Here is a 22751-nt window from a genome sequence, read left to right as displayed (position 1 = left end):
TGCTTCTCTAAGGAGCACACACGCAGAAACAGTTTGTTTGCATGACCGTAGAGAAGAAAGTTAGACGATAGGTGGGTGGTTTGATTGTGATGTTAACTTCATTGTCACAAGTATCAGAGCTCATACACTGTCCACCCACTCTGCAAATCTACTGGGAGATGATGACCAAAGTATTTCCTCTATTTACTGTCAGCAGAGTGTGTGCGTGCGTGCAAATCCACTCTTTGTGGATCCCACTGATTACCAAGTCCACAGAATAGAGACAGACTCATAAACTTTTCTCACTTCCTTTTTTCCATCTGGCCTCCACTCCTCCCTCATCATCCATCCCCATTTTCTGTCGTCCTCTCTCTCCACACAGGTCCACGCCCATTCTGTCCTGTCGTGTGGGCGGTGTTTTGACGAAGAACAGGTGCTGTTTCCTTTCCTGAGCCATGCCCTGTCCTGTCTGTGGACCGACCAGGGGGTGAGGGCCGCGGCGGCCCGGGGATACGAGTATGAGCTTAATGACTCTGCGCTGTAGTGAGTACTCCTGCAGCACACGCTCCCGCTGGGCTGAGGAGATGCAGGGGTCTAATTAGTTAGACTTAGCTGCTGATGCTTGGCCGTGTGCTCGCTGTCACTGGGAATCACAGTCTGTAGAGTAGAAAGCACAGGAGGGAGGGAGACAGACTACAGTAATTGTTAAATATGTGTAACTCCATGACTGTTGGATGCATTTTTATAATATCTTTGAAATTGTTTTTGTTTGGTATAGGGATGTCACGATTATAGATTTTCTTGGTACGATTATTGTCAGAGAAATAATCACGGTATTAGGATTATCATGATTATTATGCACTAATTAATTTCACAACACTATGAATTTGTAAAATCAAATATAGTCAAAACATAATTACATTACTCATTGTTTACACAAAACATTTCCAGTATCTATTAATATAGGACCAATTCTTAATCCCCAGAGAAAGTGTTTGAAATATTCAGGTCATAAATTGTCATCTATACCAAATGTTTGCGTTTATTTTAATCGTTTTTTGTTTTGTTTTGCTTTTTTTTTATTAAAAATGACAGGCTAACATTTAAATTCCTACAAATTCAATGTAAATGCACAGTTACTGGTCCATTTACCTTTGTTTTTGCACACATCTGCCAATAAGGTTAAACATCAAATTTTTGTGAAAGTAACGGTATTTAGGAATCTTTATGATCAATTAATTGTGCCGTTTAATACCACGATCAATTGTGAAATCAAGTACCGGTAATCGTGACATCCCTAGTTTGGTATTAGTTTTGCCTGTGTACATATAAAAGCAAATTAATGGCTCACAAAAATACAAACATTTACAGGTTTGAATAAGTATAATCACAGACATATATATAAAGAATTTGCAAATATAAGGAAAACTCAAACCTGTGCAGACGCAGTATTGAAAATAAAGAAGTGAGGTTGAGGATGAAAACGGTAAATAAGACTGGAGTGCAGAGGGGATGGTGTGTGTGACAGAGAGTGAACACAGAGCTGGGACCCACCAGGAGGCTGTCTGTTCTCATCCCCTACCCCAGCTAGAGGCCTCGGCTGTGGGGTTATCTACACCGACAGGCCCCCTGGTTCCCACTGAGATCCACCCTACGTCACCATCACAGACACAGACACACATTTGTTCTTCTATATCCGTGAGGACATTATTGACACGATATATTCACTAGACTCCTACCTTAACCTTAAAGGGATTTCAGATCTAGTACAACTCACCTCTTGTAGTTTAGCCACATCTGCTGAGATCTGTGAACACGGTGAGATGACTAATAGGAGGGCGTACGGGACAAGAGCACAGGTGGCCACATCCTGAACAAAACCTACAGGTTAGTTAGACTTATTTATAAGTTAACAAGGTCAAATATAATGATTTTACTGACCTCACACAGTGTAATTGTATGATACTACACTTCAAGGCCTGCTTGTAAAGTCATTCAAATAATCTGGCGTGTCTTGGATGTAGTGTTGCTGCTCTGCCAGATATTAGGAATCACTTTACCACATCATTATGAGAGCTGATATAAATAGTAAGCAAATCTACAAAAATGAAATAAATTGAAAATCAAATTTAAACTAAACCTAAATCTTGATCCTTAAAGCTGCTCTAAACACAACATATATGAGAAAGTGGACCAAATAACTAGATGTAAGGTGACTGAGGTGATATTTGACTTTTATTTGTCTGTTGGCGACAAATAAATCCACATGAGTGGTTATAACCATGTGACTGTTGAGTTGGTGTTTGTTTTCCTGCCCCCAAGTGCCCAGAAATAAATAAATACAGACGTCTGAAGGATTTAACTCTGGTCAAAATGTCACTACCTTCAGAAACAACAACCCCTCTCTCTAAAACTCAGCCCCCGGTCCTCACAGAGACAGAGGTACAAATAAAAACACACACTCACTCACATGTTGTCTGCACTTTCCCCGCGTCGGCACGCAGCGTGTTTTTTAAGCAGCAGGATGTGTGTGTTGCTGTCTAAGAAACTGATTCAGGATGACTAGTTGAGAATGTCACAGGCAGTTCAGGCAGGTGTCGACGTCACTGTGTGTGTGTGTGTGTGTGTGTGTGTGTGTGTGTGTGTGTAAAGAACACATCTCACCGTGTGCACACATGATGCAGTTGATCACTTGAGCTGTGTTAATAGCTAATCTGGGTTTGAAAGCGTAGCCCCAGAGTGTTATTATGGTAAACCACAGTGTGAATATTCATTGCGATGAGCCGCTGCGCCCCCTGGGGCTCCAGCCTTATCACTGCACACTCCACCCACCGACCGGCAGCAGCCAGCAGCCAGCAGCCAGCAGCCTGCACCAGCCTACACAACACAACCAGAACTGATACCTGAATTTATTCTCTTTTGATGTTTGATGATTTTGAAGTTTAAGTCTGCAGGTTAGTCAGTGTTTTTCTTCCTTTCTCTCTCCTCCTCACCTTGTCTTCACCTTTTCGCCCCCTTCCTCCTCTTCCTCGTTTCTCAGTTTCTTCGACAACATGGCCCGCATCACGTCTACAGACTACGTTCCCACAGAAACCGATGTTCTGCGAGTGCGGCTGAGGACGTCAGGGGTGATAGAGACCCAGTTCAAAGTCAGCCACCTCATATTCAGGTTAGCCGCCTTTCACTTTACTGTTGTTTTCAGATGTAACGCTGCACAATGAGGATGCTCACAACCACTGAGTGACTTGGAGCAGCCGCGGTCGTGTCTGCACTTGACAAACTTCTTTCACTTCTTCTGCTGTGACACTCTTATCTCTGTCCACAGCCATGTGATCAGCCTGAGATGTGAGATGTGAGATGGGCGGCTTGATTCAATACGTCAATACAGCAGCTTTTGGTTGGCTCATCTGCTGACAGCGCACACACATTGAAAAGCAGCAGTGGCTCAGTCTTATCAGTGGGGAAGCAGAGGACAGGTATCTGAGTTCAGACGAACATATTCATCTCTAATCAATGAGCTGGTGTCACATAATACTACCTACTTTATCATCTCCCAGTGACTGAACTCATTTCCTGAAGCTGCTGCTGGTCATGACAGGGCGATAGATATTAATTAACTTGGTTTCTCTGCAGTCTGACATAGATGTAGAGAAAACCAACATCAGAGAAGCCAAGCTTCTTCACACCAACCTTAGGTTGAGCTTTGACAACTCATATTGAAAATACTTTAACCAGCTGTTGGTTCAAATATTCAATATTCATGCCAACAGCATCCGAGTTCTTTGGTACTGAAAACCAAACAGCTCTTAATTATGATGAGTAAAAACAAAACTTTTATAAAGCCTGAGTCCAGCTGGACTGTGTGCAAACATAACCAACGTTGGAGAGTTGAAATAATTTATTTTTCACAGGTTCAAAAGTTCATTGCCATGAATCAAGTGGTTGTTGACACATTTCACCCAGAGCAACAAATGTCAGGGTTTTGAAGTGGAGTGGATGAAAAGTCGGGGTGTCAAAATATCTGAGCCAATCCACTCAGATGTAGAGATATGAAATGCATATTACTGTATGTGGAAAAAGTGTATTTTCCATCCAAGCAGTAGTAGAATGACAGATAAACAGGTTTTCATCTGAAAGACTAATTTCTTCTGTAGAAGAGGAAATCAGGAGGTTGGTTTTCGTCTCACAACAGAAACATTATAGATTGTGGGTGATTTTCCACAGTTTGGTTTTATTGCCAGTTTAATGGACCATGGAGGGTTAACAGGAATACAGTACATTTAATCCCCTTTTTCCTGTGTATGGGTGTGGGTTAGTGTCTGTTGACAGTGTATCTGTCATCATATTCAAGAAAATCAGATTACGTTTTTCCCCTTTGTGGCGTAATATCTACCTGAAGAGCACCTCCTCCATCATCCTACCTCAATATCAACCTGTCCTTCATCCCTGCTCCACATCACATCTCCAATGAAATTATAATAACAAAACAGATTACCTCAGCTTTTCATAAGACCTCTGTTTAGCATATAAACATCGTTGAGAGAACCAGTTCATCAAAAGATGACTGACGTATGGGGCATTTGTGTCGCATCTAACTGCCTCCTGTACGTCCCTGATGACACTGACTTGAGTGTGTTATTGCGATAAATGTCAAACCCTTGTTTGACTCCGTTTTTCAGAAGTATTTCGCACCAAGAAAAAAATGCTTTGATCGTAACCCTATCTGTTGTCCTATGCAGATGAACGCTGCACTTTTCCTCGCAGTCTTACTGTTTGCGTCACAGTTGAGTCACTCAGAAGCTGATTGTTTTTTTCTTTTTTTCTTAATCTGCTCTTGTGCATGTATATATTTTTTTTGTTGATGGAAAGCTGGTGGTGATGGTGTCAGCAGAGTCTGAGGTGGTGCTGCAGGACGGAGCGCCGGCTCCCCGCTCTCGCACATCCTCTCGCTTATCTGCCTGAATTTTGGAGAGATAAATAATGGGATTTAGTTAATTGACACACACCACCGTTTGTGTGTGTGACTTGCAAAGATCACGCCCTTGAAGTTGATGAAGAGCTTAGGATTTTGGGATGAGGTGATTATTTCAGACTTAGCAACAAAGGGGATATTAGATGGATTTTGAGACGTAGAGAGCAGGTACACAGCACATGTGCATGTATTTAATTTTAAATTGTAAAAATATGACTTTCAACTTGTGAGATTTTAAAAAGCAGCAGAATTGACATGAAACTGGACGTTTCTGCTCAGGCTTCGTCTCATTTTGTAAATACTGAGGCTGCTACAGACACAATGTGAAATCATCTCCTTCAGTTGGCCGATACTCAAGATTTCTCATCTCAGCCAGCATCTGCTCCCTGCACTCCTGGTTGTGTTGATTTTGGCTGTTTTCTCGCTGTTTGGATGTTGCTGCAGGTCGTGTTTGCTCTCCTCTTTTTTTGCAAATTACAAGTCGTGAATTTAAAGTGTGTTAAACATGCAGGCCTTTGGCTTCTAGTGGTCTATGATGAATAACATGTAACTCTTAACGCTCTCAGTTTGAGAGCATGTCATCATACACAGCTCCACTCCTCCGCTGCTCTCCTCTTGCTCTCTGTCTCTTCAGTCACATGAAAGAAAACATATAAGCTTGAAAAAGAATGTAGGCAACATACTGTGTCTGCTTCTGAAACATGCAGCAGTTTAACCTACAGCTTTGTGTAGAGCTTTGTGGTTGTGACTTTGGAAATACGTGTCAGATTTAGTGAGATAGTGAGATAGATAGATAGATAGATAGATAGATAGATAGATAGATAGATAGATAGATAGATAGATAGATAGATAGATAGATAGATAGATAGATAGATAGATAGATAGATAGCATTGTCCTATCTTAAAAAATGTTTTTTATTATATTGTTTGTCATTGATTATAACTAATTCATTTATTCATCTTAAGTGATAATTAGAGCAAAATTGATCACAAAGCAATTAAAATCACAATATGGCAGTGCATTGTCAAAGTAAAATGTGTCAATACCATAGGTGTTGTGTTGCTGCCACAGAGACGTCCTGTACAAATCACACTCTCAAGACATAAAGGGATACTTGTTGGTACAATTTTATCTTATTTTACTCTTTTAGAAAAATTAAATCACATTTTAAAGCCTCAATATGTACCCATGTTGAGGCATATTTTAAACATACGTTTTAAATAGTACTTCTATATTTCTTATTTGTGCTTTTTCTTATTTGTGCTTTTTCTCCAGGAGACTTATTGTCATTTGTCATAAAACACTGTTAAGTAAAGGTTAAGCTAAATTTCTGGGGGATTGTAATGAGTTTTGTGAAGCTGAGACTACAGAAAATTCCCCAACAATAAAGGAGTGTAGAACAAATGTAGAGTAATATGTGGATTTATTGATCAGTTGATATGTCAGCCAGTCAGTAACAAGAAAATTGCAGTGACAATGCAATTTAGAAACAGTGTTGACATAGTTTGTCAACCGCAGAGAGCCGTCAAGTTCATGTTTCATCTGTAAAATGTTGCAGTCAGTTTGGATCTCTTGGATATCTGGAGACCGAAGTGACTAATTCTTCATGTTGAAGTAAACAGTAAAATACAGAAATATTAACACGACACTTCAAACTTCAAACTGAATTAGTCTGTGTCAAAGATACTCTGAATAACAAATGTTTTCATATTGCTCTGCTCATTACTATGATTGTGCTAGGTAGCGATTTATTAGTTCATCAAATCATATTTGACTGGTTGAATATCTGATTCCACGCGAAGATTCATCACACAAACTTATAATGTGACCAAAGAAACAAAGTGATGCAAAGATAAAATGAGTAATCGCTGTCATGCCTCTATAAGCTGCAAGAAGAAATACTTACACTACTGTACATCACAAGTTTTTCTGTGTCCATGTTTTTGTTATATACTCTGTGTAATGCACCTTTTGATTTGCAAGCTTTAGATGGACAGAGGCAGGCCAGATGTTTGCAGTCGTTGTGTTAAGACAAGCCTGTTGGCTTTAGCTCCATACTTATTGAGTGACTATACAGAATCATTAACATATGGACAGAAAGAAAACATACATTTGCCTGAAAGTCAAACTATTCTCACAGGATGACATCGGTGTAACACAGGATGTTGTGTCCTATGTGTTTTGTTGACGGTTTCCTGATCGTACCTCTTTCCATCACATGTTGTTGGTGCCTATCTTTGCTCGCTGTGTGGGACAGTAAAGGAGATAAACTGTAAATTCCCACTGAATAAGTGGCTCTGACTGATCACCACTTGTCATTTTCTGTTGGAAAGACTCTTACTCAGGTTTTATGCCGCCACGTCGGCGAGGCATTATGTTTTCCATCCGTCAGACGCGCTCTTTGTGAAATCAGCGTCTCAGTTGCATCGTGAGGGAATTTCTTCAAATTTCGCCAAAACATTCGCTTTGACTTGAGGATGAACTGATTGGTTTTTGGTGGTCAAAGGTCATTGTGACATCACTAAACCCCTTTTTTGCCATTATTTACAAATTCATACACTCATTATAACACAATTTGTCCAATAGGATCAGATGATGAACTGATATCAGTTTATGTCCAATGGTCAAAGTTCAGCTTCACTGTGGCATCAACATGTTCTGCATAAACGCATCTGGCCATTATTCAACACAGTCACTCAGGAGGAGACTGTGTTTCCTACAACATGGCTGGTTCACAGAGACGTACATGGTAAGTCTACTGTTAGTGAGAGGAGGAAGAGGAGGAGTGGGAATCGTATTCTGTGATCCCCAAACAAACTCCAAACATGCAACTCTGAAGGGGTTTGTGCTCCTGTTACCCCTCAGGAAAAATATTATTTCATCAGTCTTATTACATTGATTTTTAAAAAGGAAACAATGCAGTTTGACGCAGACACGTGTCTCTCACTCTGAATCACACACTGATCAAATTAGCAACAGCTCAGATCTTTATTCACCGTTACTGAGCAGTGCAAAGGGTGGCAGTCTGTCTTAAAGCAGCCAGCCATCTTGTGTGCGTCCATGTTGTGTGTGCGACGTGTTCGCACAAGAGCATACATTCTCCCAGCTGTAAACCCAGACACAGCCTACTTTGCATACAGACACCCTGTTTGACCTTTGACCTCTACGTGTAATAAGGATCTGGGTCTTTTCCTGCATCGTTAACATCAACTGCTCTGATAATTATGATTATCATCAATAATGACTTACAATTACAAGACTGCAGATGAGGGTGAATGGTCACATGGTGGGTACAGCAGGTGTGGAGGGGGGTGGGGGGGTTGTAAAGTTTTCTTTATACAGACAAACTCAAAGCGTGAAGCTGTGGTTTTCTCTATATATAGAGAACCAATACAGTATGTGGACCAGATAGATCTTCTCCACCAAGATGATCATACATCCCCATACTCCCAGCAATGCTCATCCATTTCCTAAAGTTTTGATGGTTTTTCAGGTGATAAAGTGACATCAGGGCTCATATATATATATATTCTATATATCAGATATGTTGTCAGTTTATTCACGCATGCTTGGAAATCTGCTCCAGAGATGAAAGCTCCGTCACAGGAGTGGGAGACCCAGTGGGGAATACCAGCACTCTGCTGCCTAGCTCCTGGGATGTCCAGTCAATCGGAGTGATGGATGATGACAGTGACAGACAGACTGTGGACCAGTCTACTCCCCAGCCCGGAGTTGTGTCCACTACAAACCAACATTTTACTGTGACGTGAACGGGCTTGTAAATGTTATTTCAGGCATGGAGGCTTTTCAAACTTATATACAACAGAACTGCACCTTTTCCCTCACTGCTCCACACGCAGTCTCTGCTTCTTTCTGAGCTTTAAAGACCCCCTCCGATGAAAATTGTGTTTTTTGAGCTTTTCACATTTTTCTGATGTTAGAGGACATATCGGCAGAAAAGGAAGTACAAAATTGCATTTCTGAATTTTTCTGCCTAAAAATTGCCGTGAACCAACGGCAGATGCAAACTGGCAGTTTCAGGCAGACTGGGGTTGACGGCGTCACAACCCCAGGGCGGGCCGTAGTGCTACAAGCTCCCGCCCTGGCATCTGGCTCAAAAGTGAAAGGCCAGAGAGCTCGGTGTAAGGCGGCCCGCATATGGCTTGTATGGGTCCGCCACAGTTTCTCACTGAGAAAAAATAAAACATTTGTTTGTTTTTACTCGGTGAGAAAAAGTGGGTGCAGAGCAGCGCAGTCTCCGCCCACCACCCAGAGGCGCATTGCTAATGAGCTGCTGGTCCTCTGCAGGAGGAGAGCCCTGGGAAGTGGCACAGGTTTTGTGATTTTGGCTAAAAACTTCATTATCACAATTTAAAGACCACAGAGAATGTTTTAAAATAACCAAAAAGGGTCATTGGAGGGGGACTTTAAAGCTCGTCTCTCTCTGGAGTCATTGCAAACCTTTCTGAAGATGGCAATTAAAGGAGATATTTTATGCACTTTTCCATAAATTAGAATAGTTCCCATGTGTCTTAAAGACATGTCTGTCACATGCTTCGGTCAAAATACCCCAAGGATCAAACATCACAGCACTTTTCATCCCTTCAAAACAGCCCTGTTCAGAACAGTTGGTTTCAGTGCCTGTCCCTTTAAATGTAAATGAGCCACTACTCCAGTACTACCAGTACTCACAGGTAGGGGTGGGATTATGCAAATCGAAAACTTTTGACATCTTTGAATGACAACTGAGGGAAAAGAATGTAAATCCACATGGATTTCAACCTCGGGAGCCTGCACATTACAGATTTTTTGTAAATTTTTACATTTTGGGGGCCGGAAGGCAAGACATACACCCAAATATATGTTAAAGGGCCTTCAAAAAGTGATATTTCCATAATATGTCCCCTGTAGAAGAGGGTGGTTAATGATATTGCAGTTGGACCTGTGATGGTGACAAACTGAATAAAATGTGCTGATCGAAACAAAGCAAGTGCCAGAAAGTACATTTTTAAAAAAAGATCTGTTGTTTAAACTTGAGGTTGTTGCTGAGAGATCTGAATGTGTCTCTGGACATATTAAATCAAACTCACAACACAGCTGAGCTCAGGTACAGGCTCACAGGAGGTTGACTCAGGTCTGGGTCATGTGACATGACTACACACCTCTGTCCTCCTCTATCTAGAACAAATAACGTGTGATTTCTTTACTGTCCCGTCTCGCAGAGGAAACACCATTATGAGAGTGACCGCTCACGGGAGAGGTTCTGGCCACTGTATGTGTGTATGTGTGCACTTGTAGAGCCTGTTGCACACCTACTACTGGTCACAGACAGTGTGTGTTATTAGAGTGACATTGTGCTCGGTTTGTGTAATGGAGCAGCTGCTTCACTGACATGTTCTGCTCCCAGCTTCAATTTCCATGGAGCATTTCCTCTAGAAATCTCGTCTCATCTTTATGGTGCGGTCGCCTCTGCTGTTTGTTTCCATCTGTGTGTCCACATGTCGGTTTCTCCTCTCAACACAGACCAGCATTAACTCGATGGATGCTCAAATGAAAGGCGGGGGGATGACACATCTGGGTTTGAAAATGGGTGAAATGGGACTGACTGGTATGTGTCTCCCTGTGTTTCTCTGCTCTTATTCCTGTTTCATCCTGTTAGAGAACATTGACCTTTGTGCTGCTGTGTTGTGATTGTCTCAGTGGATTGGGAACCCCCATCCTCTGTGTGTGTGAATCACATATTGTAGGAATATGTGACCTTATCCCGGACCAATATGATCTATGGTTGATTATAGTCAGCCCCGAGTACTGCAGTGGACTGTACCATCAGTATGGAAGGTCATGAACACAGAGGAAGCACAGCCTCACATTTTTCTACTGGAAATTGAATCTTGATAAAGAACATGTCAGTCACAGAGATCATGTTACACACACACACACACACGTTCTCTCTTTCTGTCTGATAACTCGGTTCCTTCAAGACAGTGCTGTAAACAACATTTTCCATTTTAGTATATTGATACGCAGGGGATGATTTCTTTTACATTAATTTTACATCACATCTTGTTCTGTATTAAAGGGATAGTAGCATTTTTTTAAAGTGGGGTTGTATGATCTACAAATAGCCCCTAAGTACTTTAATTGCAGTAGAAGACTCTCTGCACTCCTCCCGTTAGCAACGCCAGCCCATAGCCCTGCCCAGAGATTTACAACATACATTGTTGTGAATGGACCCAAAGAAACGGCCTATTTTCGTGGCCTAAAAGAGGTTTTACCTGAAAAAAAAATACACAGTTCCATTGTTTGATATAATATAATTTTTTCCAGCCCCTCAAACTGCAGGAAAAACACAGTTTTTATTTGGACCTAACCAACTGCTGATCGGCGGGTGCTAACCCTGGGCCGAGGGATACGTGAGTTGGTTAGGTCCAAATAAAAACTATGTTTTTCCTGCACTTTGAAGGGCTGGAAAAAATTATATTATAGCGAACAATGGAACTGTGTTTTTTTTTTTCACATAAAACCTCTTTTAGGCTGCGAAAATAGGCCGTTTCTTTGGGTCCATTCACAACACTGTATGTTGTAAATCTCTGGGCAGGGCTATGGGCTGGTGTTGCCAACGGGAGGAGTGCAGAGAGTCTGCTACTGCAATTAAAGTACTTAGGGGCTATTTGTAGATCATACAACCCCACTTTAAAAAAAAATGCTACTATCCCTTTAACCACAGTGAAAAAAATCCTAAATCAAAATGACTTCTGCTTCAAGAAATGACTTCTCTTTGATACTCAGCACTTGTCTGTGGTGACACTTGCTGCTTTCTTTTGTGCGTGCGACCATGAGCGCAGCAGCATTGGTGTTGTTTACTCTTGACTCTCCTGAACGTTTCCTGGTTGGAGTGTGTTGCCACCTGGGCCACACTTTACAACTCATTACTACTTACTTTTGTCTCTGTAGTTCTGCCCAAAGGCCCAGTCGGTGGTGTTCATGACAAATAGTCATTTTCAAGAACAGTCAGTAATCCTCCATAGAGTTGTACCAATAACTTACACCAGTGAGCCAGCTGGGCCCTGAACGGGACGCAGCAAATAGGATACAACCATCACCTGAGATTTTCCTGCCATGTCAGACTTCACATACTGCACAAATATGAAAGTAAAGGTGCATGTGCATGTGAGGTGAATTTATTGTGTGGCAGGATGCTGCACTTTTAAAGAGGAACTTGTAGTGGGAGAATATTTCTAATTCGGGCCGCCTATGCAATATTTTTTACCTGAATTAAAGATCTTTGGAGTAATTGTGATGGTTAAATGACTTGTTACAGAAAGGAGGCTCTCTGCCCTTCACCCTGCGTCACTATGGTTGAAATAATTGCCCCTATAGGTTAGCATTGTCGCTATCCCTAGCGCCGTCTAGCCATGTGTAACTCCGGTTTGTCTGCATCAATTTTAGTCGCGGTTTTTGCTCCCGCCAACACTGGTCATCAGGACAACAATTTAGGGGTAAAAAATGACCGGAATTCTCCTTTAACGTTACCCACCACCTCGGTAGACATCGCTCTATGGATTACCTTCTCGCCTCACAGCCATGGGGTGATGGAGGAGGGTTAGCAGCAGTAAGTTTTTTACAACAGTGACAAAAATTTACACTCCCAAACTGCAGGGGGAGCTCTGTAGAGAAAAAGAAAAGCAACCAAAACAGCGCAAAAGCGACTGGACATCCATAGTTCCCCTTTAGGGCCACTGAGGGGCTGCTACTCTATTTAGTCAGGGCCAGTGGACTTCCAATTATATAACAGTTCCAATCAACAATGTCAAATATATTATTAGGTACGACACAAGCATTGACAAAAATGCATTTCTCTAAAAGAGTTTCACCTGGTCCCATGACGCTCCACCGTCCAGGAGATTGCTGGTTCAGTCCCGGGCTTGAAGTGTCCATTGGCAAGATACTGAACCCCAAAGGGCCTCTGATGGCTGTTAGATGAGTGTGTGAGCGTTTGAGTGTGTATGGTAGCAATAAAGCTCTATTTGAATGTGAGTGTGAAAAGGTGAATGGGGCTTCCTGTATAAAGCCCTCTGAGTGGTCGATAAGAAGCTATGTAAGTGCAGTCCATTGACCATTTATCCCAGAAAAAAAAACTCCTTGTGTGTATCTTGGCACTTGACACTAAGTGCTGCTGCTTAGATGTTCCTCTTTAAGCTGTTAGAATCAATATTTTTATGTTGCCAGTGGATTAAATGACCATGACGTGTGTACTGTAGTGTGAAGGATGACGGTGATGATGAATCCATGGAGAACATCAACCAACTTCTGAAGCTTCGGCTCTGTGGAGCATTGTAGTGTCTTTGAGCTCATTGTTTTGATGTTACTGTTTTTGTCACCACTGTCTTTAGCCTTGGCCCCAAAGAGCAGACACACGGAGTCAGAGACCTGCTGCTCAACATGGAGGAACCTTTAGCTCGTAGTTCTGAAGACCCTGAATATTGGATTTGCACCAATAGAGACGTGTTCAGAAACATGGTTCCAATCCAAAATAAGTTCATGTTGTATCAGTTGTATAACGTGATAAAAAAAAAAGTCACTGTGATTATAGGTTGTTTCTTTGATCCTTTGATGTAACTAATCAGGTCAATGCACTGAGACAAAACCACAGTGAAACATCCTCCAACTTCTGTTTGTCTTTTTCCTCAGATGTTCTTTATTTCTTATATTTCTGTTCATTTGCGTCTTTGCTTCTCTGACTTGCCCCCTTTTAGCTCGGTTCATCTCCTCCCCGTGTTTCCTCTAAATGTGGGCACTTAGTCATCATCATCCTCCTTGTCTCCGTCTGTCTGTGTAGGATGTACGATGTTGGAGGCCAGAGAACCGAGCGGAGGAAGTGGATCGGTTGTTTCGAGGACGTCAGGGCGGTGTTGTTCGTGGTGTCGCTCAGCGGCTACGACATGACCCTGGTGGAGGACCCCTCCATGGTACGAGCTGCACTCGGTCACTGCCTCACAAATGTCCATGCTCTCCACTCAAAGTAACCAGAGACCACTTTTTAAATCTCAGTGCTCAGTTTGTCCTTATAGAATGAGTTTTAAAAATGGCAGTGGTGTTGATGTCTTATCTCTCTCCGTAGAATCGTCTGCAGGAAAGCATGAAGCTCTTCTCCTCCATCTGCAACAACGTCTTCTTCCGCAGCACATCCATGGTGAGAAATTCATCATCAGCCACTTCCTCGTTCATTTAGGATGAAAGACTCAAGCAGCAAAACAAATTGGATTGTAATGTAACTTGATCCATATTAATATAAAATTAAGTCCACACATAAAACACAGAATAAAGAGATACTTTATTCATTGATGAGCTGTTTCATTTAGATCTTGGAATCAGTGGAGGAATCAGAAATATTGTATGTGTCCATATGTGTTGCTATTAATGCACTTTTTAATTATCATCTCAATAATCTGTCTGAATCTACACTCAAGTCATGCAAGTTTATTTAAAGTGCCATTGAAGGCAGTGGTTCCCAGCCTTTATGTCCTGTGGACCTAGTTTAGCCGTAACACTGTCAGACTCAGGTTTGAATCTCCACGGCAGCAACAGTCAGGGCCGGAGATATCCTAATTTGAGGTTGTCCCATCAAACATCTACTTTGATTTAAGGATGAACTGGATGAATCAATTCACAAATCCACAAGATAATTATGACACAATTAAACACAAATAGCTGATAGGATAAAATTATGAAGTGTTGACATTTTATTTAATTTTTAAAGTATTTTTTCAGTCTTTTATTTTGTCAAAGCTCAGCTTCATTCTCCAACTTTGCAGGTTGGTGCAGCTGTACAAGTGAGAGGCCTTATTTCTGGTTTTCTTGTGCTCTTCAGACCCTATTTCAGATAAATACATGTGTATTACTCCTGAAGACCTCTAAATATACTGATGTGTAAAGTTAGTCCTGCTTTAAAATAAAACTTTGTTCACTTTACATTTACATAATGGTCTGGGCAGTGGGTGGGGTCCACATCCTTGAGCAAGACACTGCAGGACACAGCTTATTAATGTAGGTTTATATGCCACAGAGGTTGCTCATGTATGTTCATATACAACTTAATTCATGGAATAGAAAAAGGTTGAATTATAAATTTACCATTCAATCTGAGATGTTGATGAGCAACTTTTTAAAGCTTTGTTTCAAAAGTTGGGGACAACCATGTCCAGCCAAAGAGGGCGGGAACCACAGTTGGACGATGGACAGAGCTGATGGAGGAGACACGAGCTGAGTCTCTTCCATTTGTTCTCAATGACACCGTGAAACAAAAATAACATTACTGCTGTCTCCACACACACACACAGCCTCGGCCCTTTGTCTCAGAGTCCTCTGTCACTCGTAATTAAACAGTGAGTTGTAATTAGAGCGAGCTTTGGCGAGGTGACATTTTCCCCTCGCTGTGTTTTTCCCGTCCCTGCTTCCGGTAAATGATCACATTAAAACAAGCGCCGTAACGAGCCTGTTCAATTTATTCCACTTAACTTGCATTTGAAGCCCACTTAAAACACAAGTCACTGCATGTTGACGCGAGTGTCAGCCGCTGTCTGCTCTTCCACTGTGACGCTGTTTTCAACGTTTGTCAGACAGGACGACGGCTCGGTGCATCTGGTAGTGAGGTCACGAGGGTCAGTGATTCAGCTGGTATGTGGTCGGCCGGGTCTCAGATGTGCACTAAAACATCTCCTTTTGTACACTGGTCTATATATAACCACAACGGATTTTTATTAAAGGCTTCATTGGAGCCAAATGGGCAATTAAATATCAGCGTGTGACGTGTTTATGTGTGTGGGCCTGCATGTTAACATAACTAACAGGCTCATTAAACAGAAGTGTTTAATGATACCTTTTGTTAACGTGGGAGGGAAATTTGTAACCTCCACCTCAATTAACTCTTTACTGTGGCTGGTCAGTGATAATTACACTCCAAGGCATTGCTCTGTGTCCTGTTCATTGAAAATCTGTTCTTCCTCATCCCTCCCTTGTTATAATCAGGGGGCTTTCGCCTGTGTGTGTTTATTTCTGTGATCAAACCGGAATAGCAAGAACTTGATCATACCGGTAGTTTTAATTGGTCGACTACAAAGCCAGACGTACCTGTGAAATGTGTGCGGTGGCTGTGCAGAAGTTGAGCTCGGAGGCAGTGACACAAAACATCAGTGAGACACACACTTGTGAAAGTAGCGGTGGAGTTTGTGGAGCTCCTTCACCAGGAGACTACTGTATGTGACTCTGACGCACGGAGCGAGGTCATTGATCTGCCATAATCGCCCCGTGCCGGTATCAACACAGCTATCGATTGCTGTATTAAACATTTCTAAAATGACGACACATGTGACTGTAATGTTTGAAGCTGATTTATCGGTTTCAATCTGTTAGTTATTGCTGCACTTCAGGTGAGTCATCAAATCAAATCAACATAGTGTGGTTTTTTTTCTCATGATCTCAAATTGATTTTTTGTTTGTGAGGACGCCTTTGATTTGTGATAAGCTTCTTGTGCTCTCAGCTGATTGTTTGTGTGTGTTTCCTTATTGCAGATTTTATTCATGAACAAGATAGACCTTTTTCAAGACAAGATTTTACACTCCGGACGACACCTGCGTTTGTACCTGCCACAGTTTAAAGGTAGGACTATTTCTTTCTTATATCATTGATTTTGCCATGCACATATATAAGACACTATGTAAAATTACACTCAGTGGTCACTTTATTAGGTACATATGTAACATCCAATGTAACAACTCAGCCATTACTTGTATTTAAAAAAGAAAAAAAAAAAACGTGTTCTTATTATTGAGGTTTTAGTTTGCAGTGATGTTGAACTGGACTGTATTATATTGTATTATAGAGATAAGAATAGATACATTTCAGTGTGATACAGTACAGTATGACACCATCACTGGCTTTGTCTTCTTCCAGTTTAAGCTCTACAATTCATTTTAGTAAGAGGTGTAGCCATAAAACATCATTATAATGAGCAGTAACAGATCTTTGGCTCTTAGTTAAAGGGATAGTTCAACATTTTAGCAAATTGGCTCATTGCCATAATCCCTATAGTCTTAGGAGTAGGTTCGTTGCCTTTTATTGTCGGTGCAAGCTATTTTTAGAACAGCGGAGCAGAGCCACAAGCTGCTCAGAGCTACGCTACAGAGGCTCATGGGATTTCTTGGTTTCCCTCATCAAACTCATCAAATACACAATCCAACAACTCCAAAACTCCAAAATGTTGAACTATCCCTTTAAATGCTTTCAGTGCTGAAGTAGCTTTTATTAATTGAATATGCCCGAAAACACGTCACCCAACATCACACGACCACCTTTCCTTAAACATAAGACAACACAATTTGCATTAAGCATCATGAATATTACACAGTAACCAGTTTGGATGCATAAAAAATAATAATGTTTTCCTAATTTATCCATGGATGTTTCTGCAAAATGTCAAAGTTCAAGACGTGAAAAGTTTACATCATTTCGATTTTTTTCAAAGCTAAAGCAACTCACTGTAAAATGAAATCAATGATTTTCGACACAAACATACAAAATGTATGAAAACCAAGGGTCAGTGTGCACTTTAGACACACTAAATCAGTCTCTCACGCAGGCAGACACACACTGTTATACAGTAGTTATGTATCCGCTCTGCTCAGCATTTCTCTCCCCACGACTCAGTGGGCTCAACAGGAGCGACGTCCTCTCTGCTCTCATGCAAATGTCAATATAAATGCTAAAACTCTTGGGATTGGGGTCAGCCGGCAGAGCAAATATGCATTTCACACTGACCTCAGATGTGATGACTCCTCTAATACACTACAGTGGCCCCCGACCTTTTGTGTTTGATGTATCCCCACACAGCCCCCGGCGCACCAAGTGTGTTTATTTGAATTCACCTTACACTTTTTATGCGATGTTGTTAATGATATAAAGATGATCAAATAATAAATTGACCTGTTGATGGCTGGAACCAGAGGCATAGCAACTTCTCGTGGACATGATATCTCAGTGCAACTTCTTTGAATTTTGCACAGACGTTCACTTGGACTCGAGGATGAATCAGTTAGATTTTGGTACTCAGAGGTCAAAGGTCAAGGCCACAGTGACTCTAGAAAACACCTTTTAGCCAGTCATATTTTATTTGTGGACAAACATGATGTATTATTATCACTTTTGAGTGGATGTGTAAACCATTTATCATTTGCTTTGCTTGAGCCTTAGTTTGGGAACCAAATGGCCAGTGTACTGTGAAACTCTACCTCAGGCTACAACAGTAAATTCAGTAAATGAATCAATAAAGTGAAAATATCAGACACCATTTTACTACAGATACCTTTGTAGTTTTATGTCAGTCGGATATTGAATGCAGGATTTTTTCCTTTTGTAAAGCAGCACGTTGACATCAGTGTGCTGCTGCTATTGGTAAAGTCTTAATAACAGAGTCAGAATATGTCGTCACCGACTCAAGTATCTAGTTTATGAACTGCAAATAACATCTCTTGGTATTTGAAAGTTCGAACTGACTCAAGTTGTTCATATCCTGGGCCTGCTTTAGCTGACAGTTTATTAGTCACCGTGACAGTAAACGTTTTAAAGTCAATCAGACGGCAGTTTTATTATCCCGTTAGTGAGTTGATTTTCCTCGTGTCGTCGTCTCTGTCTTGTTTTAATTTCAAGTGAATGGCGCCGTGTGCTGATTCCTCCCCTGCTCTCTCTCCTCCAGGTGCAGACTGCGACGTGGATTCAGCCGCCCGCTTCATCGCGGCCACTTTTGTCTCCTTCAACACGACGCCCAGCAAACTCATCTACCACCACTTCACCACGGCGACCGACACCTCCAACATCCAGGTCGTCTTCCAGGTGGTCATGGACACGATAATCAAAGAGAACCTGGAGGCGGTGTCGCTTCTGTGACCGGCCCGGCGAGGGGCCGAGCCACCACAGACTCAGACATCAGCAGACCAGTTCTGCTGTTTGTTTTGAACGTTTTATTTTGAAAGACAAACTCTCTGAAAAAGAACAAAGGAAGTCATGGAAATCATCTCATCTCAAGTGAACTGTCTGGTTTCTCTTGCCTAAAAGCTCTGCTGCTCTTTGTTGCCGTTCATCCTCTGTGATGCTGGATTTAATGTAGCTTTGGAAAAACACATTAAAGGAGGAGGAGCACTTTGACAATCCTTTGTTTTAGGATGGAGCCCTGAAATGTTCACTTTTATTGAGAGTAATGGGCATTTATATTTTTGTACTGTATAATGAAACCAGACAATGATCAGTAACTGAAGACTTGATATGTAGTGCCATTTATTTCCCCATCTCCTCCTCTGTGTGTGTGTGGGCAGGACACACAGGGTGAGGATTTACTGTTTGTCCGTTACTTCCTCGGTGCAGGGTTCACTCATGCATACCGTCGTGTGTTTTCCACTCATTCATCACCGTGTCTCCGCTGTGCACATCCTGTGCGTCACACCCTCCTAATGAGCCGGCGATCACTGTAAAAGCAGCTGAGTTTGTGTTGATTCTCCCTCAGCTGAATTCATCCACACGTTCACTTGAATCTGTGCCTCCACTTTTGTTCCCCTGACTCTCAACAGGACAGGCAGCCCAGGCTATTGCCTATAGGGCCCTGAGCTGGAAGGGGGCCCCCAGGGACAGCTGACATTGGTCCATATCGGTGACAACCTGATGTGACTGGCTGTGTTGTACATCGAATGTTGTGCATAGTCAACCCAGTATCATATAAAAATGTAACCACCCATAGCCACAGCAGAAAATGTTGCAGTTTCAAATTATTCTGGCGAGATCTGAAAAATCTTCACAACAGAAGCAAGCGAATGATTATGTACATTCACTGAGCGAATATTATGAAAATAAAATATATATTTCTCGCTAGAAATGTAATCAAAAGGCATTTTTATGCAGAAACTACCTCAAAATATAGATTTTTCTACTAAAAATGATAGAAATATTTGCTATGTTTTTTGTTCTCACGGCCGGAAACTTGCGAGCCACGTGACTTGGCAAAACAATACGAAAAAAAAAAAACAGTCAGAAAAAATGTAACCGTCATACAATTTAAGAGCCGTTATGTTTTTGCACTTTGGACCAACGTAGCCAAGGTACGTTTTATATGAGACTGGGTTGACATAGTATGCAGAATTGAATCATCAATAGTTTGGGATTTTTGGATTCATTAACAGTAAATGTTTGTGGTCCCGGTTTGGGGCTGGGGGCCCTCCAAGTTACCTCTTGCCTGGGGCCTCCAGAGTGTCTAGAAACGCCCCTGCCCTCCGCTACGATGCTGGGATACTTATTTAATATTGGAGGTGGGAGAGGGGAATGTAAAGAAGCATCCCGGAAGCTTCCTGTTTCATTTCCTTACTCTCATCTCTCGTGATTATAATTGCAATATGTGACACACACACACACACTCGCATTAACCCTGGTTTGTCAAGCAGGGTGGTGCCTCCTCTGTGTGATTTGTGTGGCATTAACTCTACTGGGCTCTGACTGTTTTGAAGGCTCCTCTGAGCGAATGACTGTGACTATCACAGCAGCTCCTCTGACTCCAGTAATAAACAAGACATGCTCATGTCTGATGTGGACACTGAAGGTGAATGAGGTGAAAAACACCCCCAAGTGCCTTATGATGAAGTGATTTTGCTGTAATGTAATTAAAATGCTTCATACATCTATGAAACTGCAGTATGTGTATTTTTCCTTCTGTGTCTCTGCTGTTTAACAACATAATCTACTTTATTCTCAGTCTGTGTTATAGTGTGCTCTGTTTCTATAGGACAACCTTTTAAAAGGATAACATCAATAGTGCTGCATCATATATTTCTCCATTTTCATCCTCAGATTTTTAAAGACAAATGTGGCCATACAACAGTTTACCAGTGTTTGTTCGTTTTAATAGATAAAATAAATAAAAGTACTTTACAGGAAATCTGCTCTGCAGTCAACTTTCCGGACATTTAATACATGTTGGCAAAGGCGGGTACATAACAAGGGGTGAACAGTACAGATGTGATGAAAATGGTCAAACTAACATCTCTCACACTGATTTTTTTTTCTGTTTTTGTTTCTTTTATACTCCTGTCTACTCAACCAAAGCAAAACTGAACAATGTTTGTGATTTTTTTTTTCTTTAAATAAGAGAGAACATTCAGAGTCTGCAGCGGTCCATCATTGGTAATGACCACGAGCGATCCCCGAAGCCCAACACGCTCATCCATCTATCTATCCATCTCTCATTTCTTCCCTTCATTTCTTTCCTTTTCCAGAGAGTTGCTCCCGGGGGCTCGGTGGAGGACGAGGACTGTCTCCGCCGGTCCGACCAGGACTCACGCGGACAGGCAGTCCAGGGAGTCCAGGGTGAGGAAGACGTCCGCCTTGCACTGGAAGGTCCCCGTCCCGTCCCGCAGCAGCTCGCAGCTCTTCAGATTTGGAGAGATGTCTTTCACGCAGATGGCCTGCGGGAGGTGGAGAGAAGAGATGACAGGATGAATCAGACCACTCAGATCACTTTCATATATTACAGGATAATAGTTTCCTCACAGTCACTTCTCTCTCTCTTGCACTTGGTTAACTGAGACATAAAAAGCCAGAGACGTTTCACAGCCCGAACAGCAGATGATTGCTGCAATAACATGAATGTCACTTATAGATAAATGCTACATTAATGCTTTTATTCTGTGGTTTTCATTCATTCATATCAAGAACATTTCTTTACTCAATTGTCACCACGTGCTGCCGCGCTTTCACCTGGTTCTGCGCTTTTACGCACGAGCTGCTGAACCAACATCTAGGCAATCTGAACAGGTTGTGTCCTTTTCGTTGTAAAAGCAAACGTAAAAAAATAATTTAAAAAAACAAACAGCCAAATATAATCATTATATTTATTCACTTTCATAAATAGATGTTGTTTTCTTTTTTGTGTGTATGATGAGAAAACATGCAGCTTTTACGCGCCCCCCTCACTTCATCCTTAACGTAAAGAAACGCAGAATTCCCACGCTGTACTCACCATGCTCTTGAGGATGGAGACCTGCCTGTTGGTCTCTGGGATCACGTTGTTACCTACTGTCTCCCCGCTGTCCACCAGCGTCTCTTCAGACTCGGACCTCCGGACGTACGGCGACCTCCTGATCCCGGACAGCAAACCGGAGGCGCGACCCACCGAGTAGTAACTGGGCCCGGTCGACTGCTTGTACCAGGCTTCGACTGAGTGGCACGAGATGAGCAGAGACACTCCGACGCACACCACGGCAAACCTGACGGACCTCTCCATGTCTGGAACCGTCCTGGCACGCACCTCTCTTTTACGCACAAGATAACAGGCGCTTTTCTTCTCTGTTCTTGGTCTGGTCTGTGCTGGATGTTTTTTGCTGGGGGTTGGAAAACTTTCTGTGGCTTATATAGGCGGAGTGAGCGACGTTATCGTGACCGAGAACATCCGTCAAATCAAAATTGAGGTGGGCGGATGATGATCCGTGTTAATGCGGGAGTAGAAAAAAAAGACCAATCCGGATTGATCCGTCTTTCATGGTTTGGCCACGACATGGGAGGGGTGTGTGTGTGTGTGTGTGTGTGTGTGTGTGTGTGTGTGTGTGTGTGTGTGTGTGTGTGTGTGTGTGTGTGTGTGTGTGTGTGTGTGTTTATAAATGTCTCTGACGTTTATAGAGGTAAAAGTAAAACAGATTAACATCAATGCAGAGAAATACGTAGGCTACTGGCGTAATTTATCAAAAGTTAAAGATGTTTAGATGTTT

The 22751-nt window shown here is 41.9% G+C and overlaps 2 protein-coding genes across 2 annotated transcripts in view; one reads left to right on the top strand and one right to left on the bottom strand.

Annotated features, from left to right (window-relative positions):
* Positions 1-19025, top strand: part of gnav1 (guanine nucleotide binding protein (G protein) alpha v1) — a 29586-nt gene extending 10561 nt beyond the window's left edge. Inside the window, exons 4-9 of the mRNA XM_085784193.1 lie at positions 362-522; positions 3020-3148; positions 13792-13921; positions 14074-14145; positions 16524-16611; positions 18704-19025. Of these exons, the coding sequence (XP_085640319.1) occupies positions 362-522; positions 3020-3148; positions 13792-13921; positions 14074-14145; positions 16524-16611; positions 18704-18894 (771 nt within the window). The 3' untranslated portion in view covers positions 18895-19025. The remainder of the gene's footprint in view (positions 1-361; positions 523-3019; positions 3149-13791; positions 13922-14073; positions 14146-16523; positions 16612-18703) is intronic.
* A 1844-nt stretch (positions 19026-20869) lies between these two features.
* On the bottom strand, positions 20870-22359 carry npb (neuropeptide B). Its single transcript, XM_085784062.1, has 2 exons — positions 22007-22359; positions 20870-21452 (listed from the first exon to the last, which is right to left on the bottom strand). The coding sequence occupies exons 1-2, from the start codon at positions 22268-22270 to the stop codon at positions 21324-21326; spliced, it is 393 nt and encodes a 130-aa protein (XP_085640188.1). The 5' UTR covers positions 22271-22359; the 3' UTR covers positions 20870-21323.
* Between the last annotated feature and the right edge of the window lie 392 nt (positions 22360-22751).

The sequence above is a fragment of the Trachurus japonicus genome, chromosome 1 (genome assembly GCF_045865225.1).
Source record: "Trachurus japonicus isolate A0001 chromosome 1, Traja_1.0".
In the NCBI taxonomy this organism is placed as follows: Eukaryota; Metazoa; Chordata; class Actinopteri; order Carangiformes; family Carangidae; genus Trachurus; species Trachurus japonicus.
This window is presented reverse-complemented; position numbering and strand designations above follow the sequence as displayed.